Source organism: Heterodontus francisci, chromosome 3 (genome assembly GCF_036365525.1).
Source record: "Heterodontus francisci isolate sHetFra1 chromosome 3, sHetFra1.hap1, whole genome shotgun sequence".
NCBI lineage: Eukaryota > Metazoa > Chordata > Chondrichthyes > Heterodontiformes > Heterodontidae > Heterodontus > Heterodontus francisci.
This window is the reverse complement of record NC_090373.1, coordinates 130,098,066-130,120,091: the sequence shown is the minus strand read 5'-3', so window position 1 is coordinate 130,120,091 and position 22,026 is coordinate 130,098,066. Positions and strand designations below refer to the sequence as shown.

Here is a 22,026-nt window from a genome sequence, read left to right as displayed (position 1 = left end):
AGTACCTTGCTCGATGGCAGCGAGGCCTGGACAAAGTATGTCAGCCAAGAGCGACGTCTCAATTCATTCCATCTTCGCTGCCTCCAGAGAATTCTTGGCATCAGGTGGCAGGACCGTATCTCCAACACAGAAGTCCTCGAGGCGGCCATCATCCCCTGCATATACACCCTACTGAGTCAGCGGCACTTGAGATGGCTTGGCCATGTGAGCCGCATGGAGGATGGCAGGATCCCCAAGGACACATTGTACAGCGAGCTAGTCACTGGTATCAGGCCCACCGGCCGTCCATGTCTCCGCTTTAAAGACGTCTGCAAACGCGACATGAAGTCCTGTGACATTGACCACAAGTCGTGGGAGTCAGTTGCCAGTGATCGCCAGAGCTGGCGGACAGCCATAAAGGCGGGGATAAAGTGTGGCGAGTCGAAGAGACTTAGCAGTTGGCAGGAAAAAGGACAGAAGCGCAAGGCGAGAACCAACTGTGTAACAGCCTCGACAACCAATTTTATCTGCAGCGCCTGTGGAAGAGTCTGTCACTCTAGAATTAGCCTTTATAGCCACTCCAGATGCTGTTTCACACACCACTGACCACCTCCAGGTGCTTACCCATTGTCTCTCGAGACAAGGGTCTATTCACCTTAGCAGAGAGATCAGTGGCAAGGGGACACAGATTTAAAGTGATTGGTAGAAAAATTAGAAGGGAGTTGAAGAAAAATATTTTTACCCAGAGACTGGTGGAGGTCTAGAACTCACTGCCTGAAAGGGAGTTGAGGCAGAGACCCTCAACTTATTCAAAAGGAGTCTGGATATGCACCTCAAGAGATGTAATCTGCAGGGCTACGGACCAAATGCTGGAAGGTGGGATTAGAATAGGTGGATTGTTTTTCGGCCGGTACAGACACGATGGGCCAAGTCACAGAATCATACAGTGCAGAAGAGGCCCTTCAGCCCATCGAGTCTTCACTGATGCATTAAAGACACCTGACCTGTCTACCTAATCCCATTTGCCAGCACTTGGCCCATAGCCTTGAATGTTATGACGTTCCAAATGCTCATCCAGGTACTTTTTAATGGATGTGAGGCAACCCACCTCTACCACCCTCCCAGGCAGTGCATTCCAGATCATTACTACTCTCTGGGTAAAAAAGTTCTTCTCCTGCCCCTCACCTTAAACTTGTGTCCCCTCGTAACTGACCCTTCAACTAAGGGGAACAGCTGCTCCCTATCCACCCTGTCCATACCTCTCTTAATCTTGTACTCCTCAATCAGGTCACCCCTCAGTCTTCTCTGCTCCAGCGAAAACCCAAGCCAACCTCTCTTCATAGTTTAAATGTTCCATCCCAGGCAACATCCTGGTGAATCGCCTCTGCACCCCCTCCAGTGCAATCACATCCTTCCTATAATGTGGCAACCAGAAATGCACACGATACTCCAGCTGTGGCCTTACCAGAGTTCTATGCACCTCCAACATGACCTCCCTGTTTTTGTAATCTATATCTCGATAGATAAAGGCAAGTGTCCCACATGCCTTTTTCACCACCCTATTAACCTGCCCTTCTGCCTTCAGAGATCTATGGACAAACATGCCAAGGTCCCTTTGTTCCTCAGAACTTCCCAGTGTCAGGCCATTCATTGAATACTTCCGTGTCACATTCTTCTTCTTTGGGCCTCCTTATCTCGAGAGACAATGGATACGTGCCTGGAGGTGGTCAGTGGTTTGTGAAGCAGCGCCTGGAGTGGATATAAAGGCCAATTCTAGAGTGACAGGCTCTTCCACAGGTGCTGCAGAGAAATTGCACAGTTGGCTCTCCCCTTGCGCCTCTGTCTTTTTTCCTGCCAACTACCAAGTCTCTTCGACTCGCCACATTTTAGCACTGTCTTTATGGCTGCCCGCCAGCTCTGGCGAACGCTGGCAACTGACTCCCACGACTTGTGATCAATGTCACAGGATTTCATGTTGCGTTTGCAGACGTCTTTAAAACGGAGACATGGACGGCCGGTGGGTCTGATACCAGTGGCGAGCTCGCTGTACAATGTGTCTTTGGGGATCCTGCCATCTTCCATGCGGCTCACATGGCCAAGCCATCTCAAGCGCCGCTGACTCAGTAGTGTGTATAAGCTGGGGATGTTGGCCGCCTCGAGGACTTCTGTGTTGGAGATACGGTCCTGCCACCTGATGCCAAGTATTCTCCGGAGGCAGCGAAGATGGAATGAATTGAGACGTCGCTCTTGGCTGACATATGTTGTCCAGGCCTCGCTGCCGTAGAGCAAGGTACTGAGGACACAGGCCTGATACACTCGGACTTTTGTGTTCCGTGTCAGTGCGCCATTTTCCCACACTCTGTTGGCCATCTGGACATCGCAGTGGAAGCCTTACCCATGCGCTTGTTGATTTCTGCATCTAGAGACAGGTTACTGGTGATAGTTGAGCCTAGGTGGGTGAACTCTTGAACCACTTCCAGAGCGTGGTCGCCAATATTGATGGATCGAGCATTTCTGACGTCCTGCCCCATGATGTTCGTTTTCTTGAGGCTGATGGTTAGGCCAAATTCATTGTAGGCAGCCGCAAACCTGTCGATGAGACTCTGCAGACACTCTTCAGTGCGAGATGTTAAAGCAGCATCGTCAGCGAAGAGGAGTTCCCTGATGAGGACTTTCCGTACTTTGGACTTCGCTCTTAGATGGGCAAGGTTGAACAACCTGCCCCCTGATCTTGTGTGGAGGAAAATTCCTTCTTCAGAGGATTTGAACGCATGTGAAAGCAGCAGGGAGAAGAAAATCCCAAAAAGTGTGGGTGCGAGAACACAGCCCTGTTTCATACCACTCAGGATAGGAAAGGGCTCGGATGAGGAGCCACCATGTTGAATTGTGCCTTTCATATTGTCATAGAATGAGGTGATGATACTTAGTAGCTTTGGTGGGCATCCAATCTTTTCTAGTAGTCTGAAGAGACCACGTCTGCTGACGAGGTCAAAGGCTTTGGTGAGATCAATGAAAGCAATGTAGAGGGGCATCTGTTGTTCACGGCATTTCTCCTGTATCTGACGAAGGGAGAACAGCATGTCAACGGTCGATCGCTCTGCACGAAAGCCACACTGTGCCTCAGGGTAGACGCGCTCGGTCAGCTTCTGGAGCTGGTTCAGAGCGACTCGAGCAAAGACTTTCCCCACTATGCTGAGCAGGGAGATTCCACGGTAGTTGTTGCAGTCACCGCGGTCACCTTTGTTTTTATAGAGGGTGATATTCATTGAATACTTCCGTGTCACATTACTCCTTCCAAAGTGCATCACCTCACACTTTTCAGGATTAAATTCCATCTGCCACTTTTCTGCCCATTTGACCATCCCGCCTATATCTTCCTGTAACCCAAGACACTCCACCTCACTGTTAACCACTCGGCCAATCTTTGTGTCATCCATGAACTTACTGATCCTACCCCCCACAGTCATCTATGTCGTTTATATAAATGATAAACGTAGGGGACTTAGCAAAGATCCCTGTGGTACGCCACTGGACACTGGCTTCCAGTCACTAAAACAGCCGTCTGTCATCACTGTCTGCCTCCTACAGCTAAGCCAATTTTGAATCCACCTTATCAAGTTACCCTGTATCCCATGTGCATTTGCTTTCTTGATAACTCTCCCATGTGGGACCTTGTCAAAGGCTTTGCTGAAATCCATGTAAACTGCATCAACTGCACTACCCTCATCTACACACCTGGTCACATGCTCAAAAAATTCAATCAAATTTGTTAGGCATGACCTCCCTCTGACAAAGCCATGCTGACTATTCCTAATCAAATTTTGTCTCTCCAAGTAGAGATAGATTCTCTCCTTCAGAATTTTCTCTAATAGTTTCCCTGCCACTGACGAGACACTCACTGGTCTGTAGTTCCCTAGCTTATCTCTACAACCTTTCTTAAATAGTGGGACCACATTAGCTGTTCTCCAGTCCTCTGGAACCTCCCCCGTGGCCAGAGAGGAATTAAAAAATTGGGTCAGAGCCCCTGCAATCTCCACTCTCGCCTCCCACAGCATCCTGGGACACAAATTGTCTGGACCTGGAGATTTGTCCAATTTTAAGCTTGCCAAAACCTCCAATACCTTGTCACTCCCTATGAATTTGCTCAGGAACCTCAGAGTCTCTCTCTCCAAGTTCCATATCTAAATCCTCATTCTCTTGGGTGAAGACACATGTGAAGTATTCGTTCAACACCCTACCAATGTCCTCTGGCTCCACCCACAGATTTCCCCCTTGGTCCCTGGTGGCCTCTTTCTGTGCCTTAAACTTTCTATGATTCTATACTGCACTCTGCCACAACAGATCAGGCTGGAAACCTCTGCCTAGATTTCTGACAACAAAACTTTGATTCTGTGTCAATTAATTTTTCTCCTTGAAGAGGAAGCATCAATAGTTAATTAATGAAAAGGTTTCTTATTTGATTAACTTTAATCTTCTCATTAAGTCAACTTGTAAAATATAATTTCATTCAAACACCAAATGTGATGATATCAAAGGAAGCAGGCTGAATGATGAGACTGCAAATCAGTTGGTCATGAATTCAGTCAGTCAGTCACCAACAGTTACGCACTCCAGATTGATGGCTATTTCTCCTCCCTTTTAACAAAGGGGTCAATAACTGGACCTGGGCAGTGGATTTGTTTAAATTGCAAGAACTCAATTTTCAACTAAATTATTCTGAAAAAGCGCACACAAAATATTTGTCCGTGTTTTAGTTTTTAAATAATTAAAGGCCGGTATTTATTTTTAAATAAGGGTCTGTGCTTAAAGGTGAAGGAACTCCCCTACAATCATTACATACACAGCCTGACTTATTGGAGTAAAAGCAGTTCTCAATCCCCACCTATTTGCCAGGACCAGAATCCTGACCACAAGCCCACCTTCAATCGCCACAACCAGACAGGCCTAAGACTCAAATCTTTACTGAAAGGAGCCCGTTGGTGCTGACTGACTGACAGACAGGTTGATATACAATATATACATTAAATATCTGTAAAGCTGTGGCAACTCAAAACTAAGAAGGATTCCATTTGCTTTGATAAGATCTAAAATGGCTGCTAAGGGACACTTGGACCGGAATTTTCCGGGCCCCACACAAGCAGGCTGGTGGCAGGAGGGGCCGTAAAATTGAGCAGGAGACAGAGGGGGCTGTTCCCGATGCCTTCCCGCCCCTGCTGCAATTTTATGCAGGGCGGTGGTGGTGAGAAATGGCCCACCCCAGGCCAATCTAGGCCCTTAAGTGGCCAATTAACTGGCATTTAAGGGCCTCCTCCTGCCGCTGGTATTTTACCTGCAGTGGCTGGATGGCAAAGGCACCAAGAACAACTTTCTTATGGGCTGGAGGGGGGCTCTCATGATCGGGAGGGCAGCCCCCAAAACCACAACCACCCTCCCCCCCCCCCCAGACAACACTCCCCCCACCACTACTAACCGATTACCACCCCCCCCCTTGACTCATTAGGGCCCAGCCAATTGTTCCCGGCGAGGCCTCAAAAGAAAAAAAAAATCTTTCGGGGGGCTGTTGTCTCTCTTGCTTCCAATGGCTGGGTATGGTCCCAGCAGTGGCACCGCTGGGATTAAGAGCTGCCGGCCCGTTGATTAGCCGGCAGCTCCATTAGACAGGGCTTTCTGCCTGAAGGAGGCGGAAGTCCTGCCCAAGGCCAATTAAGGGCCTGGGGAACGTAAAATCCTGGCATGACTCCCCAGGCCCAGCAGAGGCAACCTCGCCCCCCACCAACTTTTCGGCTGGTGGACAGGGCCTCCCGCCCACCGTAAAATTCTGGCTTTGGTCTACAATGCAATCATCTAATCTCAAATTCTTTTGAGCTGTGTGTGAATTAGATTGCATGGTTTTAATCATTGTGAAATAGCTTAAGTGGGTGGTCAAGAAATGTTTGGCCTGCAGATAACATGCATGCTGTCAGCTTTCGAGACCACATATCAATATTACACAAAGAAAACAATCACTCGCATTGGAGACTGTCAGTAGTAAACTCATCAAATTATTTGCAAAGTGGGACTGGAGCCCATTAGAGCTAGATAGGTTGGAGGGTGGGACGAGAATTAAATTGTTCGTGCACAAACTGCAGACAACATTTTTAAAAAAAATTATTTTCTTTCTCAGAGTTCCCATTTTGGGTGTTTTTTTTTGAGTGCGTCTGTCCTGAAAAAAGAAAAGTTACATGTAACAAAAGGGCTGCTAAAAGGCTTTTCTTTTCAATTTTCCTGGAGCATGGCAGGTTATTGCCTCGTGTGAAATTTATTAACAACGGATACTTATCGATCGCCGTTAAAGTAATAAAATGTCCCAAGGTGCTTCACTATGAAACAAAACAGGACACCAAGTCACATTTGGAGATGTTAGGTCAAATGAACAAAAGCTTGGTCAAATAGCTTTCTCTCAAGGAGTGTCTTAAAGGAGGAAAGCAAAGCGGAGAGGCAGAGGAGGTTTAAGGACTGTACTACAGAGCTTCGGGTCCAGGCTACTGAAGGCAAGGCTAATGGTGGAGCAATTAAAATTGGGATGCACAAGAGACCAGAATTAGGAGGAGCACAGATAGCTCGGTAGTTTGAGAAACTGGAGGAGATTACAGAGACAAGGAGGTGAGAGGCCATGGAGGGATTTTGAAAACAAGGATGAGGATTTTCAAGTCAAGACATTGCTTGACTGGGAGCCAATGTGGGTCAGTGAGCAGAGAGGTGATAGGGGAATGGCACTTTGTGCGAGGAAGGACACGGGCAGAGAGTTCTGGATAACCTCAAGTTTACGGTGAGTAGAATGTGGGAGTGCTTTGGAATAGTCAAGTCTAGAGATAACAAAGGCATGAATGAGGATTTCAGCAGCAGATGAGCTGAGACAGGCAGAAGTCAGGTGATATCAGAGGTGGAAATAGGCAGTCTTATTGATTGCGCGAATGAGAAGTTGGAAGCTCATCTTGGGGTCAAATGTGAAACCAAGGTTGCAAACAGACTGGCTTAATCTCAGACTGTTGCCAGGGAGAGGGACGGGCTCACTAGCTCAGGATTGGAGTTTGGAGTAGGGAGCGTGAAAACTAACGCTGTGCTTTCAGATGATGCAAAATTTATTTCCTTTAATAGTGGTTGCAGCTGCTTTCTTTTTAAATGATAAATTGGATGTTCCTTTGTGTGAATGTATTAACTGTCTTTGAGCATTCAAGTAACACTCTTTGTGGAATTGCCATAACTTAGAAACAAAAGAACTTTTTCCAATGATGCAGTGCTTGTTACACAATGATGTGGAGCTTAAACAGCTTTTTGTTAGCTTGAGGTGGACTTGGACTAAACAACTTTAGAAGACAGTGACCATGTTACAAGGTGTGTTGACTGCATCAGAAGTTTGATTGAGACATTGCCATGGAGCATGCACTCGGGAACTATTGTCCTCCATGCTTTTGTTTAGTTCAGAAAGGTACAACGGTTGGACATGTTACTTTTACCTGCAGAATACAGGTCCCTCCATATGTAGCTTCTGGCAAGTATAAGTAAGTCACATTGTGAGCCAGACTGAATCTTAAATTGGTTGTTAGTGTAATTCTTAGCGTTCTCAGGATTGTTCAGTAAATGCTGTCCAATTGCGGAATCACATCTAATGTTAGACATTGTGTTCTGAGTTTTGCAAATACCAGCTGGTTGAGTACGGTCAGTACTCTACCTATTGCAAACAGCCAAAGGGATGTGCTGTTTGATACGATCCACCAATTGTGGGACATACAGCTACCTGGCATCACACCAGCACTGCAATTCATATACCACATTACTTATTTGTGTGGTAGGCAGGACGTCTTTTTGGCGTGACGGCAGATCCTGTTGGTGGAAATACCACTTGTGTTGCTACTGTATAGTAGCAGCGCGAAACGGCTAGCTTCACCTGTTTCTCAAACTTTTGAGATAGCTTACCCTTCCAGGGTAATGAGGTAGAATGGGCACTTAGCAGGCTCGAAAGTGACGACCTCAGGCCCAATTGCAAGAATGCGCGATACAAAATTAGCAATGATCTGATCGGGCCATACACGATAAACACACACACAGATAGAGGCAGAAAAAGTAGAAACAATAAAAGGGTAAGGTTTGAGGCAATATCTGGTAGTTATTTACAGTCCTTTGAGTTCAATGTGGAGTCTTTGGTTGCTGGCAAGTCCTGCTATTCGTTGAGACCCAGTTCATGCTTCAATTTGTTTCGATGTCAGAGTCTTTTCTCTCGAGGTGTACGTGTCTTCCATGGGTCCAGTGGCTTAGGAGAAAGAGAGAGAGAGAAAGCCAGGAGAGAGACCAGCTAGTTGCAAAAAACTGCCTTCTGAATTCTTTTCTGTGTGGCACAAGTAAAAATCCAAGTTGGCCAGCAGGTCAGTCATGGCTTAACCACGTCTGCGTTTGTGGAGTGGATTGTATTGTCTTAGCAGGCCCTGGAATGCACTTCCTTACACCTTTAATGTCTGGTGATCAAAATCCATTTGGGTTAATTGGAGCAGGAAATAGTCTTTGTCTCCACAAGCAGCGTCTCTTAGTATGCAAATATCCTTCCAGCTCAGTGTCTGCTGATCTTCAAACAAGTCATTTCTTCACTCCAGCAACTGTTTAAAATTGATGTTCATATGATGAAATTAATATGCCTCATTCTTGGCAGGTGGGGGTCTGCAAGACACATCTTTCACACAGAAAGGCATCCCAAGTCACTTCATAGAAGTGTAATTGACAAAAATTTACAGAATCAAGGAGTTTGATTAAAAGCTGGTCAGAGATGGGCTTTAAAGAAGTTCTTAAAAGGAAGAGAGGATGATAGGGAAGCAGGAAAGGAATTCCAGAGTTTAGGGCCTAGGCAGCTGAAGATATAGCTACCAATGGTGGGGCAGAATGACTGGGAGATTCACAAGAGGCCAGCGTTGGAAGAACGCAGAGTCCTTGGGGGGTTCATAGAGCTGAAGAGCACAACGATAGAGAAAGGAGGGGCCATGAAGGAATTAAAACAAAAAAAGAATTATAAATTTGAGACTTTGGAATGCCAAGAGTCAAGGTAGGTTAGCAAGCACAGGGGTGATGTGGGAAAGAGACTTGGTACAGGATAGGATAAAGGGCAGCATAGTTTTAGATGAGCTGAAGATTATGGAGGTTGACAAATCGGACACCAGCCGATTGAGATTCAGAACAGTCGTGTCTGGAGGTGACAAAAGCATAGATGGGGATTCAGATACCACAAGACATGGTCTCTTTGCTTACTGGAATTTTAACAGTGTGTTTTATTTCTTCAGAAGAAAGTTTTTTATATTAAAGGAATCAAATGTATTTTAGGTCTACTAGTTCTTTACTTCTAGCACAGGTGCTAACATCCAGTCAGATGCACTAAAGTCCATGAGCATTTAGGCTTACATATTCCAGATGTAAATATGAGGAACCATCTCAGCAATGTACTTAGTCTGTCTACCAAGTGATGAAAAATGTTGATGTCTTACCCCAGAGACTGTTCCACTGCGATAAATTAAGACTAGTTCAATATCTGGCGAGTTAACTGGAAATTCTAGATTATATGCATGTCTAAATCCTACTTATACTGTATAGTATATGTCTACTATTTCTGCAGCTATACAATATAAATGAAGTAAATAGATTAGGGTGTCATGCAGATCCCCGCCTGCCAAGAATGAGGCATATTAATTTTGTCATATGAACATTGATTTTAAACTGTTGCTGGAGTGAAGAAATGACTTGTTTGAAGATCAGCAGACACTGGGCTGGAAGGATATTTGCATACTAAGAGATGCTGCTTGTGGAGACAAAGGGCTATTCCCTGGTCCAATTAACTGAAATGGATTTTGATCACCAGACATTGAAGATATAAAGGAAGCGCATTCCAGGGCATGCCAACATGATGCAATCCACAAAGCCAGGACTGGTTAAACCAGCTGGTCACATGACTAACTGGCTTGTTCAGATTTTTTGAACTAGCCACAGGACAGCTTGAATTCAGAAGGCAGTTTTTTGCAACTGAAGCTGGAACAAGGAAGCTTCTCTCTCACTTTCGCCCAAGCCACCGGACCCATGAAAGACATGTACACCTCCAGAGAGAAAAGGCTCCCACATCGGAACAGTAGAAGGCATGACCAGGGCCCCAACGAATTACAAGACTTACCGGCAACCAAAGACTCCATATTGAACTTAAAGGACTGTACCTACCAGATATTGCCTCAAACTTTTTCCCTTTATTCCTTCTCCTTTTTTCTGTCTCTATCTGCATGGGTTTATCACGTACACATGGTAGAGTGGTCGTGTCACATATTCGTAATCGTTAACTGGATTAGAGTTTAAGATTAATAAACTTCTACCTTTCTTGTTTAAATCTAAGGAAACCTGTTTGATTTCTTTGCCTTACAATTGGAGCAGTGAACAAGGGTTCACTAAGGGGGAGTTAAAAACACTTTCTAAAATTAAACCCTGTTACGGTTAAACATAGAAACACAGAAAATAAGAGCAGGAGTAGGCCATTCGGCCCTTTGGGCCTGATTCGCCATTCAAAAAAGATCATGGATGATAGTCAAATTCAGAACCCTGTTCCCACTTTCTCTCCATATCCCTTGGGCATTAATATATCTAACTCATTTTTGAATATATTTAATGACTTGGCCTCCACTGCCTTCTGCGGTAGAGAATTCCAGAGGTTCACCACCCTCTGAGTGAAGAAATTTCTCCTCATCTCGGTTCTAAATGGCATATCCCAGTATCCTGAGACTGCGACCCCTGATTCTGGACTCACCAGCCATTGGAAACATCCTCCCTGCATCTAGCCTGTCTAGTCCTGTTAGAATGGTATAGGTAAACCAGGCAAAAGCTGGGAGGGAACCCCTAGACCCCTTCTCATCTGGTCGTAACAACGGTGATATTTTCTGAGGGAATCCTATGTCAATTCCAGTAAGTTATTCACCACTAAAAATCTTACAAGCAGGCTCTGGTAGTGACAAATGCCAACTTCAAATCAAAATGGCATGAGCACTTATGGAAATTGACATTACATCATTTGAAAGAGAGAAAACAATGTTGGAAAATGCTCGACATGCAGTAATGGGCCAGCTGCAATCAATCCAAAAGACAACAAAATCATATTTTAAACTCAATTTCTAAATTAAAATATCCCCCTATAGTAGCAGTGATTTCAGATAATTTACATATGTGCTCCTGAAACTAAATATAAAAATCAATAGTCATTGCAAGATTCTGAAATATTACAACTAAAAAATTTAAATATGGCCCATTCGAACTGAATAAGCAGGAAACGAGTGCATATTTTGCAAAACTTTTGAAACATCAGATTCAGCAGATTAAACCCTTTCACCCACACTATACTGAGATTCAGTTCCTACAAACAGGAATCTGTGGGTGAAACCACCAAGAACAGACTGATGAGTAAGTTTTCCTACACATAAAACAGACGATAATGGAATTTGATCATGTGAAAGAACGTCATTAAGGACAGCTAGAGTTACATGGAGAGAAAAAAAGAAGTCCAACGTTTTCACCCAACAGGCTCCAGAAATGTCAGGAAAGCTGCAGGGTAAATCCCAAAAGGATCACTAACATTAGTAATAAATTTATTGCTAACTGGAAAAAACAGAATTAATGAAAGACAGTATAGAGGAAATGAATCATATGGTTCAGTAATCTCCCATTTGCCAAGAGGAAGGAAATGCACATTTGTATACAAAATGTATGTACCTTTCAGTCACAGCTTGCATAAACTCATCCAAAAGATCATCATATACTTGACCTCTCACTCTCTTGTGTCTAAGTCCAATATACAAAGGATCTTTCAGCAACTCCTGTCAAAAAACAGCATAAGAGTTTTAGTTTCAAGTCAAGATTTCAATAATACAACTGGCCTTTTCTATTAATATATTCATTCTTAAAATTGTTTATACATGATTACAATCTTGTCTGCACAACTACAATGTATATCAAAGCTGGCAACCATAGTGATATCTCAATAATTAAAGATGTTGCACTTGTGTCATTTAAAATTATAAAAGGAAGGTGGAGTCTGAACCAGAAATATTAACACCCGACGAGAAAAGTCAGGTCGAGACACATTGTGTATTTTCTCTATATACTTAGCTGTTTCGTTTAGACTGACGAATTTGGCCACAAGATAAAGGCAAAAGTAACACAACCATATGAAATAAGCAGCTTGATTTTTTGCTTTAAATTCACGCTAGCACAGTAAATTCAGTGGTCGCACTCCTGCCCGAGTCAGGTGGTGTTGGGTTTCACGCTCAGTATAGTACTGAGGGAGAGCTGCATCACAGAAGTGTTATCTTTCTGCTGACATGTTCAATTGAAACCATTGCTGCATGCACAACTGGATTTCAAAGGGTCCCACGGCAATAGGCGAGGAACTTTTGGCCAAATTCCCCCCACAACCAACAATGAACAAATTAACTGGTTAGTCACCTAATTTGCTGTTTGTGGGGTCTTGCTGTATGCACACTGTAACTTGAACTCCGCCTTCCACTCTTGGCCCATCAACCCCTCAAATAAAAATCTATTGGTCTTCCCAACGATTTCATTACATTCCTTGTGGATCTTAAATGATTAACTATGATCCCAGGCCCCTCTCCTGCTGATTAACCGTTAGCAGGCACCCTGTGAATTAAACACACATGCCTGCAGTTTCCTGGACCAAATACATAAAATGAGAATAAATTTATCGTTCTTTTAGTAAGGGGCTTGAGAAATACAGAGTTGGTCTCCTATCATCTAGGAGTAGGGAACACAGATTGACACTTCAGCTGCGAACCCTTCAAAAAGAAAACATCTGATAAGTGTCTGTGACCATCCATTGCTCAATTTGTTCTTTTATGAATGCAGACCTACATGGTTTCTCCAATATTTCCAGTTTTCAGTCAATTTGCACAGCAACTTCCCACAACAAGCAAGAGATGAACGATGGCAGAGGAATAAATGTTAACCAGAACACAGGAAAAATCTTCACTCCTCCTCAAACAAAATTCATGGGATCATTTACCATGAACAAGCTGAGCAGCCAAGTTTTACACCTCTTCTAAATCACAGAATGGTTACAGGACAGGAAGGGGTCTTTCAGTCCATTATGTCCACAATGGCTCTCTGCAAGAGCAACTCAGCTAGTCCCACTCCTCTGTCCTTTCACCGTGGCCTGACAGTTTTTTCTCTTCAGGTGCTTATCAAATTCCCTTTTGAAAGCCACAATTAAATCTGCCTCCACCAGACACTTAGGCAGTGCATTCCAGATCCTAACCTCGCAGCATAAAAACATTCATTTGCCATTCCCTTTATAAATCGATATCCTTTGGTTTTTGACCATCCCACCAAAAGGATCAGTTTCTCTCTATCTATTCTCTCTAGACCACTCATGATTTTGAACACCTCATTCAAATATCCTCTCAACCTTTTCTTCCCTCGAGAAAAACTCCATCTTTTTTAGATTTAGATTTACAGATACAGCACTGAAACAGGCCCTTCGGCCCACCGAGTCTGTGCCGACCATCAACCACCCATTTATACTAATCCTACACTCATCCCATATTCCTACCACATCCTCACCTGTCCCTACATTCCCCTACCACCTACCTATACTAGGGGCAATTTATAATGGCCAATTTACCTATCATCTGCAAGTCTTTTGGCTGTGGGAGGAAACCAGAGCACCCGGAGAAAACCCACGCAGACACAGGGAGAACTTGCAAACTCCACACAGGCAGTACCCAGAATTGAACCCGGGTCGCTGGAGCTGTGAGGCTACGGTGCTAACCACTGCGCCGCCCTTCTTCTCCAATCTATCCTGGTAACTGAAGTTCCCCTTCCCTGCAACCATTCATGTGAATCTTTTCTGCACCCTAACACCTTCAGATCCTTCCTAAAGCATGGTGCACAGAATTGGACACAGTACTCCAGTTGAGACCGAACAAGTGTTTTATAAAAGGTTCATCATAGCTTCCTTGCTTTTGTACTCCATGCCTTTATCTATAAAGCCCAGGATACCATATGCCTTATAAACCATTTTCTAAACCTGCCCTGTCACCTTCAACGATTTGTACACATATAGCCAAAGATTGCTCTGTTCCTGCACCCACTTTAGAATTGTTCTCTACATTATGTTACCTCTCTTCATGCCTCCCCTCAAAATGAACCACTTCACATATCTCTGCATTAAATTTCATCAGCCATGTCTCCACCCATTCCACCAGCCTAACTATGTCCCCTTGAAGACTAATCAGTATCCTCCTCACAGTTCACAATGCTTCCGAGTTTTGGGCCATCTGCAAATTTTGAAATTGTGCCCTGCACACCAATGTCTAGCTCATTTATATATGAAGAAAAGTATTGGGCCTAGTAACTTGGGAGAGTATGGGAATCAGAAGGTAATGAGAGGAAAACCAAGCTGCACAGAGAATTAGGAACATACGAATCAGGAACAGGAGTCGGCCACTCAGCCCTTCGAGCCTGCTCCGCCATTCAATAGGTTTATGGCTGAACTGTTTACTCCATATTTCCACCTACCCCCGCTAACATTCCACCCCCAGAAAGACAGATGGCACAAGCATTGGAAATAGTAAGGTATCAGGTGGGGTCAGAGTAAGATGGAATGTAATAACGTCTAAATTAGGCTTACTGGGCATGCATGTGAATGCACGGAGTGTGGTAAATAAGGTTGGTAAGCTGTAGGCACAGATAACCACGTGGAAATATCATGTGGCAATAATAGAGACCTGGCTCAAAAAGGGCAGGACAGAATACTAAATAGTCCTAGATTCAAGACATTCAGGAAAAATAGGAAAGGGGTAGCAGTATTAAGGAGAACATTACAGTGCTGAAGAGACAGGATGGCCTGGAGGGGTCAAAGACAGAATCTTTTTGATTAGATATAACAAAAAAGAGGTAATATTAGATTGCTGGGTGTATACTATAGGCCACCAACTAGCAGGAACAATATGGAGGAACCAAATTGCAAGGAAATTACAGAGAGGTGCCGGAATTATAGAGTAGTTATGATGGGGGAGTTCAATTATCCTAATATAGACTGGGATAGGAATAGTGTAAAGGGCAAGAGTTCCTAGAGTGTGTTCAGGAGAATTTTCGACATCAGTAGGTTTCCAGTCCAACGAGAAAGGAGGCATTGCTGGATCTCTATCTGGGGAATGGAGATGGGTCAAGTAAATCAAGTATCAGTAGGGGAACATTTAGGGGACAGTGATCATAGTATCATAAGGATAGATTGGCTATGGAAAAGGACAAGGAACAATCCAGTGTAAAAATAATTAATTGAGGGAGGGCCAACTTCAATGGGGTGAGAACAGATATGGCCCAGGTAAATTGGAACATAGAAGTAGGCCACTCAGCCCTTCAAGCCTGCTCCACCATTCTAGATCATAGCTGATCAACCTCAACGTCACATTCCCACACTATCCCCATATCTCAATGACATTAGCAACTAGAAATCTATCGATCTCTGTCTTGAACAGTGACTAAGTTTCCACCACCCTCAGAGGCAGAGCATTCCAAAGATTCACCACCCTCAGTGAAGTTCCTTCACATCTCAGTCCTAAACGGATTTATTCTGAGATTGTGTCCCCTGGTTCTAGACCCCACAGCCAGGGGAAACATCCTTTCTGCATCTACCCTGTCTATTCCTTTAAGAATTTTGTAAGTTTCTATGAGATCGCCTATCATTCTTCTAAATTCAAGAGAATACAGACCCAGTCTCCTCACAGGATAATCCCACCATCCCAGGAACCAGTCTGGTGAACCTCCGCTGCACTCCCTCTTTGGCAAGGATATATTCTCTCAGGCAAGGGGACCAGAACTGCACACAATATTACAGGTGCGGCCTCACCAATGCTCTATACAATTGAAGCAAGACTTCTTTGCTTCTTTACTCAAATCCTCTTGCGATAAAGGCCAACATACCATTAGCCTTCCTAATTGCTTGCTGCACCTGCATGCGAGCTTTCAGTGACTTATGAACAAGGACACCTAGGTCCCTTTGAACATCGACACTTTCCAATCTCTCACCATTTAAGAAATACTTTGCACCTTCGTTCCTCCCACCAAAGTGGATAGCCTCATACTGATCCACATTATATTCCTCTGCCATGTTCCTGCCCACTCACTTACCCTGTCCAAATCCCCTTGACGCCTCTTGGCATCTTCTTCACAACTCACATTCCCAAGTTTTGTGTCATCCACAAACTTGGAAATATTACAATTGGTCCCCACATCCAAATCATTGATATAGGTCAAAGGAATGGAACGGGCTTCCTTCAAAGAGGAGATCATTCTGGTACAGTCAAGATACATTCTCACAAGGGGAGGAAAGGTAGGGCAAAAAAAATACAAAGCTCCCTGGCTGATAAAAAGAGACAGAGTAAGGTGAAGCAGAAAAAGGGTGCATATGACAGATGTCAGGTGGATAACACAAATCGAGAGCCAGGCTGAATATAGAAGGTTTAGATGGGAAGAGATAAACAAATGAGAAGCAAAGATAGACTATGAGAAGAAACTGGCAGCTAATACAAAAGGGAATCCAAAAGTCTTCTGTAGGCATAATATAGTAAAAAGGTGGTAAGAGGAGGAGTGGAACTGATTTGGGACCTAAAAGGGGATTTATGCATGGAGGCAGAGGACATGGCTGAGGTGTGAAATGAATACTTTTGCATTTGTCTTTACAAAAGGAAGAAGATGCTGCCGAAGACATAGTAAAATAGGAGGTAGTTAAGGCACTGGATGAGCTAAAAGTTGATAAAGAGGAGCTATTAGATAGGCTGGCTGTACTTAAATTTTTTATAAGTCACCAGAAACAGATGAGATACTTCCTGCGGGAAGTAAGGTTGGAAATTGCATAGACACTGGCCATAATCTTCAAAACCCTCCTTAGATACAGGGGTGGTGCCAGAGGACTGGAGAATTGCAACTGTTCAAAAAAAAGGGTGTGGGATAAGCCCAGCAACAACAGGCAAGTCAGTTTATCCTCAGTGGTGAGAAAACTTTTAGAAACAATAATCAGGGCCAAAATTAAGTCACTTGGAAAAATGTGGATTAATTAAGGAAAGCCAGCATGGATTTGATGAAGGCAAATCTTATTTAACTAATTTGCTTGAGTTTTTGATGAGGTAATAAAGAGGATTGATGAGGGGAACACAGTTGATGTGGTGTACATGGACTTCCAAAAGGCATTTGAAGAAGTGTCATGAAACAGGGTTGTCAGCAAAGTTAGAGCCCATGGAATAAAAGAGACAATGACAGTATGGATACGAAATTGAATGAGTGACAGGAAACAGAGCAGTGGTGACCGGTTGTTTTTCAGACTGGAGTGGGGTATACAGCGGGGTACCCCAGGGGGTCAGCGTGGGACCAGTTCTTTTCTTGATCTATATTCATGACCTAGACTTGGGTATATAGGGCACAATTTTAAAATTTGCAGATGACACAAAACTTTGAAGTATTGTGAAATGTGAGGAGACTAGTGATAAACTTCAAGAGGACATAGACAGGCTGGTGGAATAGGTGGACAAGTGGCAGATGAAATTTAATGCAAAAAAGTGTGAAGTAATTCATTTTGGAAGGAAGAACAAGAAAAGGTAATATAAAAAAGCATACAATTCTAAAGGAGGTACAGGAACAGAGGGACCTGGGGTATATGTGCACAAATCATTGAAGGTGCCAGGGCAGATTGAGAAAACAATTAATAAAGCATACTGGCTAGGGGCATAGAGTACAAACGCAAGGAAGTCATGATAAACCTGTGTAAAACATTGGTTCAGCCTCAACCAGAGTAGTGTGTCCAGTTCTGGACACCACACTTTAGGAAAGATGTGAAGGCATTAGAGAGGATGCAGAAAAGATTTATGAGAATGGTTCCGGGTACAAGGAATTTCAGTTCCAAGGATAGATGGGAGAAGCTGGGGCTGTTCTCCTTGGAGAAGAGAAGATTGAGCTGAGATTTGTCAGAGGTGTTCAAAATCACAAGGGGTCTGGACAGAGCAGATAGAGAGAAACTGTTCCACTGGCGGACGGGTCAAGAACCAAAAGGACACCGATTTAAGATCACTGGCAAAAGCAGCAACGGTGACATGAAGAAAAACTCTTTTTTTTTTTACACACAGCCAATGGTTAGGATCTGGAATGCACTGCCTGAGGAGTGTGATGGAGGTAGATACAATCATGGATTTCAAAAGAACATTGGACAATAATCTGAAGAGAAAAAAAACTGCAGGGTGACTGGGATAAGGCGGGGGAGTGGGATTGCAGAGAGCTGCAGGGACACAATGAGCCAAATGGCCTCCTTCTGTGCTGTAACCATTCTATGATTCTAACACAAACTCCTGGGGAACTCTCCTGTATACCATCCTCCAGTCTGAAAAACAATCGTTCATCACTATGCTATCACTAGGGCGGCACAGTGGCGCAGTGGTTAGCACCGCAGCCTCACAGCTCCAGCGACCCGGGTTCAATTCTGGGTACTGCCTGTGTGGAGTTTGCAAGTTCTCCCTGTGTGTGTGTGGGTTTCCTTCGGGTGCTCCAGTTTCCTCCCACAGCCAAAAGACTTGCAGGTTAATAGGTAAATTGGCCATTATAAATTGCCCCTAGTATAGATAGGTGGTAGGGGAATATAGGGACAGGTGGGGATGTGGCAGGAATATGGGATTAGTGTAGGATTAGTATAAATGGGTGGTTAATGGTCGGCACAGACTCGGTGGGCCGAAGGGCCTGTTTCAGTGCTGTATCTCTAAATAAATAGATGCTCTGTTTCCTGTGAATGAGTCGACTTCATAGCCATGTGGTCACTGTCTCTTGTATTCCATGCTTCAACTCTGGGAATTAGACTGTTACATGAGAAGGAAGAATGTGCAGGTTTACGGGGAGAAGGCGAGGGAATGGCACTAAGTGAATTGCTTTATCAGAGAACCGCTGTGGACATGATGGGCTGTCTGTAACAATTCTGTGTTTTGCTGGCATGCCTTTTATGTGGCACTTTACCGAATGTCTTTTGGAAGTCCACGTACATGACATCAATTGCATTTCATCAAAAAATTCAAAAGTTAATTGTGACAATACAGCACACTCTCATTACTGCAAAGAAATATCAACTTTGATTACGAGTTCAAGTTTATACCAGATCATGGAAATCTCCACCTAACTTAAGGGATCAATTTTCCGTCACTGAACCAAGATAACACTGGAGGGGAGAGGGCACATGGTAATTCAGTAAACTAATTACAGTATTGAAAATTTCTGTTTGACAATTCAACAACACTGCAATACCAAAAATTGTGCATTTAAAATTGAACACTGCATAGGTGGAAGAGTAATCTCTAAATTGTGATCCAGTAGCTTTAGCCTCTGCAAAGTTATTTATTGCCACCAAGAGAATACTTATGTACTAAATGTACTGTGAAATCCATTTACATGTGAAGGCTAACTGTCCTTCACAATACATCAGAGAAAGGGGAAGATAAATCAGAAAATGTACGGTGGCCTATTTAGTTACTGGATGAACTGGAAAAAGGCAAACCATTGTACTAGATATGAATCGGACACCTGAGGCTACTTAAGAAAACTATGTCCATAGCCAATTAGTTCTGATTCTCTCTGCAACATGAGAGGGTCTTATTGTGACCATCTTCAAAGAACTATGGAAATCAAGTAAGCCTTTTCTAGTCCCCATGATAAGAGGAAAAATTATACCACTTATTAAAATCTGGGACTGAAGGCTAAATGTTAAGCATCTGAATCCTCTGAAAGAAAGGCACCAAAACGAAGCCTCTCAGACAGAAAGATGCTCCACCTTTGCAAGTGACAATTCCAATTCAAGCAGCAGAATCATCTGGAGAATTTTCTTGTTGGGTATTATTTTCAAGGGCTTATGAAAGTATACTATGACATCATAAAACCAGGATTAATTGCAAGTATGTATATGCAGCAATCTGAAACCAGCCTACATCAGTAATTTTGTGAACATTATGGCCTGATAACGGCATGAATTGTCATATGGTTAAACAATACTCGGCTCTAGCACAGTCACCAAAATACAATCCATCCTCAGCAAAAGCTTTTTTGCAAGGGGAATAGAAATATAAAATTATCTTCCATCTGATAATTTACTCGGCCAAGTGCAAACTCTTAGCCTCAGCATACAAACAGGAAATCTGTTTAGTCCTGATGATTACACTGAAACATTGACCTATCCTTTAACATAGATGGACTTCCAGAATTTGTGCTTTTTCTTTTCGTCTTATATTTTAGGGTTGATACCTGTGCTTCCCACAAGCCATATTGGAGTGCACAGCAGAGTGACTGTCAGGCAAACCCCACCTGCCAAGAATGAGGAAAATTAATTTCGCCATGTGAAGGTTAAAACTTAAAATTGCAAGCCCCTGACAGGAGAGAGATATTAGCACATCAACAGACAAGTACTTCAAAAGGACAAAGGAGCTATTGCCTGCTCCAATTTAATCCACAATGGACTTTTGATTACCAGATGTTGAAGGTGGAAAAGCTAGCATTCCAAGTTAACTGCGAAGATGGTCGAATACACAAACAGACGTGGTCGAACCGTACTGAGAAGACCTCTCTCCCGTCTGCTCTCCTCTCACTCGCACCAGCTTCAGAAACCATTGAAGACATATGAACGCCAAAGAGAAACGTCTCCTACAGTGAACAAGGTTTAAGAATACTGCGCCCCAAATGAATCACAAGACCATTTTTTCAATCAAGGACTACAGCGAGCTCGAAACAGTCACAAGATATCGCCTCAAACTGTTCTACCTTTCTTTTCCTCTGCTCTTTTCTGTCTCCATTCGCATGTGCATATCACATATGCATGCTAGCGTGGGCGAGGCATGTATCCGTAGGCATTAACCGAAGAGTTTTTAATTTAAGTTTTAATAAATTAGACTTTTCTTCTTTAAACCCAAGGAAGCCTGTTTGTGCTCATTTCTTTTCCTTATAATTGGAAAGCGGTGAACAAGGATTCACCAAAGTGGGAGCTCAAAACAGTGTTTAAAATTAAACCCTGTTACAATAAGACGAGGTGAAGATAGCAAAAAACCCCAAGACACCTTTCTCACCTGGTCGTAACAGTGACCTACAAAGGTCTGAACACAGCAAATCTGTCTGGCCTCTTGTCCAGGGATGGTGTGCAGCACATGAAGATCAGAATAGGAGAAAAATCTTTTTTTGTTTTAAAATGTTTGCCAGGGCAACAAAAAAAACCTTGTAGTGTAGCACATCACAGAAGTGTTTAGATGAGCACTTGAAATGCCACAGCATACAAGGCTACAGGCCAAGTGCTGGAAAATAGGATTAGAATAGTTAGGTGCTTGATGGCCGGCACAGACACGATGGGCCGAAGGGCCTGTTTCTATACTGTATAACACTATGACTAACGCAAATTTCCCTATGTTACAAAGTGATTACATTTCAAAAGTACTTTCATTAGCTGTGAAGTGAGCTGGCACATTCTAGGAATGTGAAAGGTGGTAAATAAATGCAAGCCCTTTCTTCCTTCCTTCATCACATAAAACATGCACAGCTCCATTCCACAAAATCACCAGGGCATCATACGTAGAACACATTGAATTAGTAGTTTTGTAGAGAACACCTACACCTGCTTCATGAACATAACAGTTCTCTCAAAACTGCTGCCAAAACATATAATTGATGTTGGAATACTTATTTAATTAAAGGGAGGGGGAAAAATAAGAGCACTTCAAACACAAATGGATAATGCGGTAATACTTATTAACTTATATACCAATCAAGTTAAATTACATTTATTTAGGCAAAGTAGAATTACACATTTTTTTAAATCGACAAACTGACTGCCCAAATACTTTTCCTTATGCACGAGGCATGGTTGTATTAGACAGAATTTCTTTAAAAGGCTGCAATTTTTCCCCCACAAATTCCATGAAGTTCCACCCACAACACATTTTTGAACCATAACCTTGTTTCCCACTTGGCGAAATC

General features: G+C 43.3%; 1 protein-coding gene across 3 annotated transcripts in view; it reads right to left on the bottom strand.

Annotated features, from left to right (window-relative positions):
- me1 (malic enzyme 1, NADP(+)-dependent, cytosolic) overlaps window positions 1–22,026 on the bottom strand; it is a 521,038-nt gene that overhangs the window by 250,047 nt on the left and 248,965 nt on the right. For all 3 annotated transcript variants that reach the window (XM_068026008.1, XM_068026010.1, XM_068026009.1), the window contains exon 6: window positions 11,740–11,843. In XM_068026008.1, the coding sequence (XP_067882109.1) occupies window positions 11,740–11,843 (104 nt within the window). The remainder of the gene's footprint in view (window positions 1–11,739; window positions 11,844–22,026) is intronic.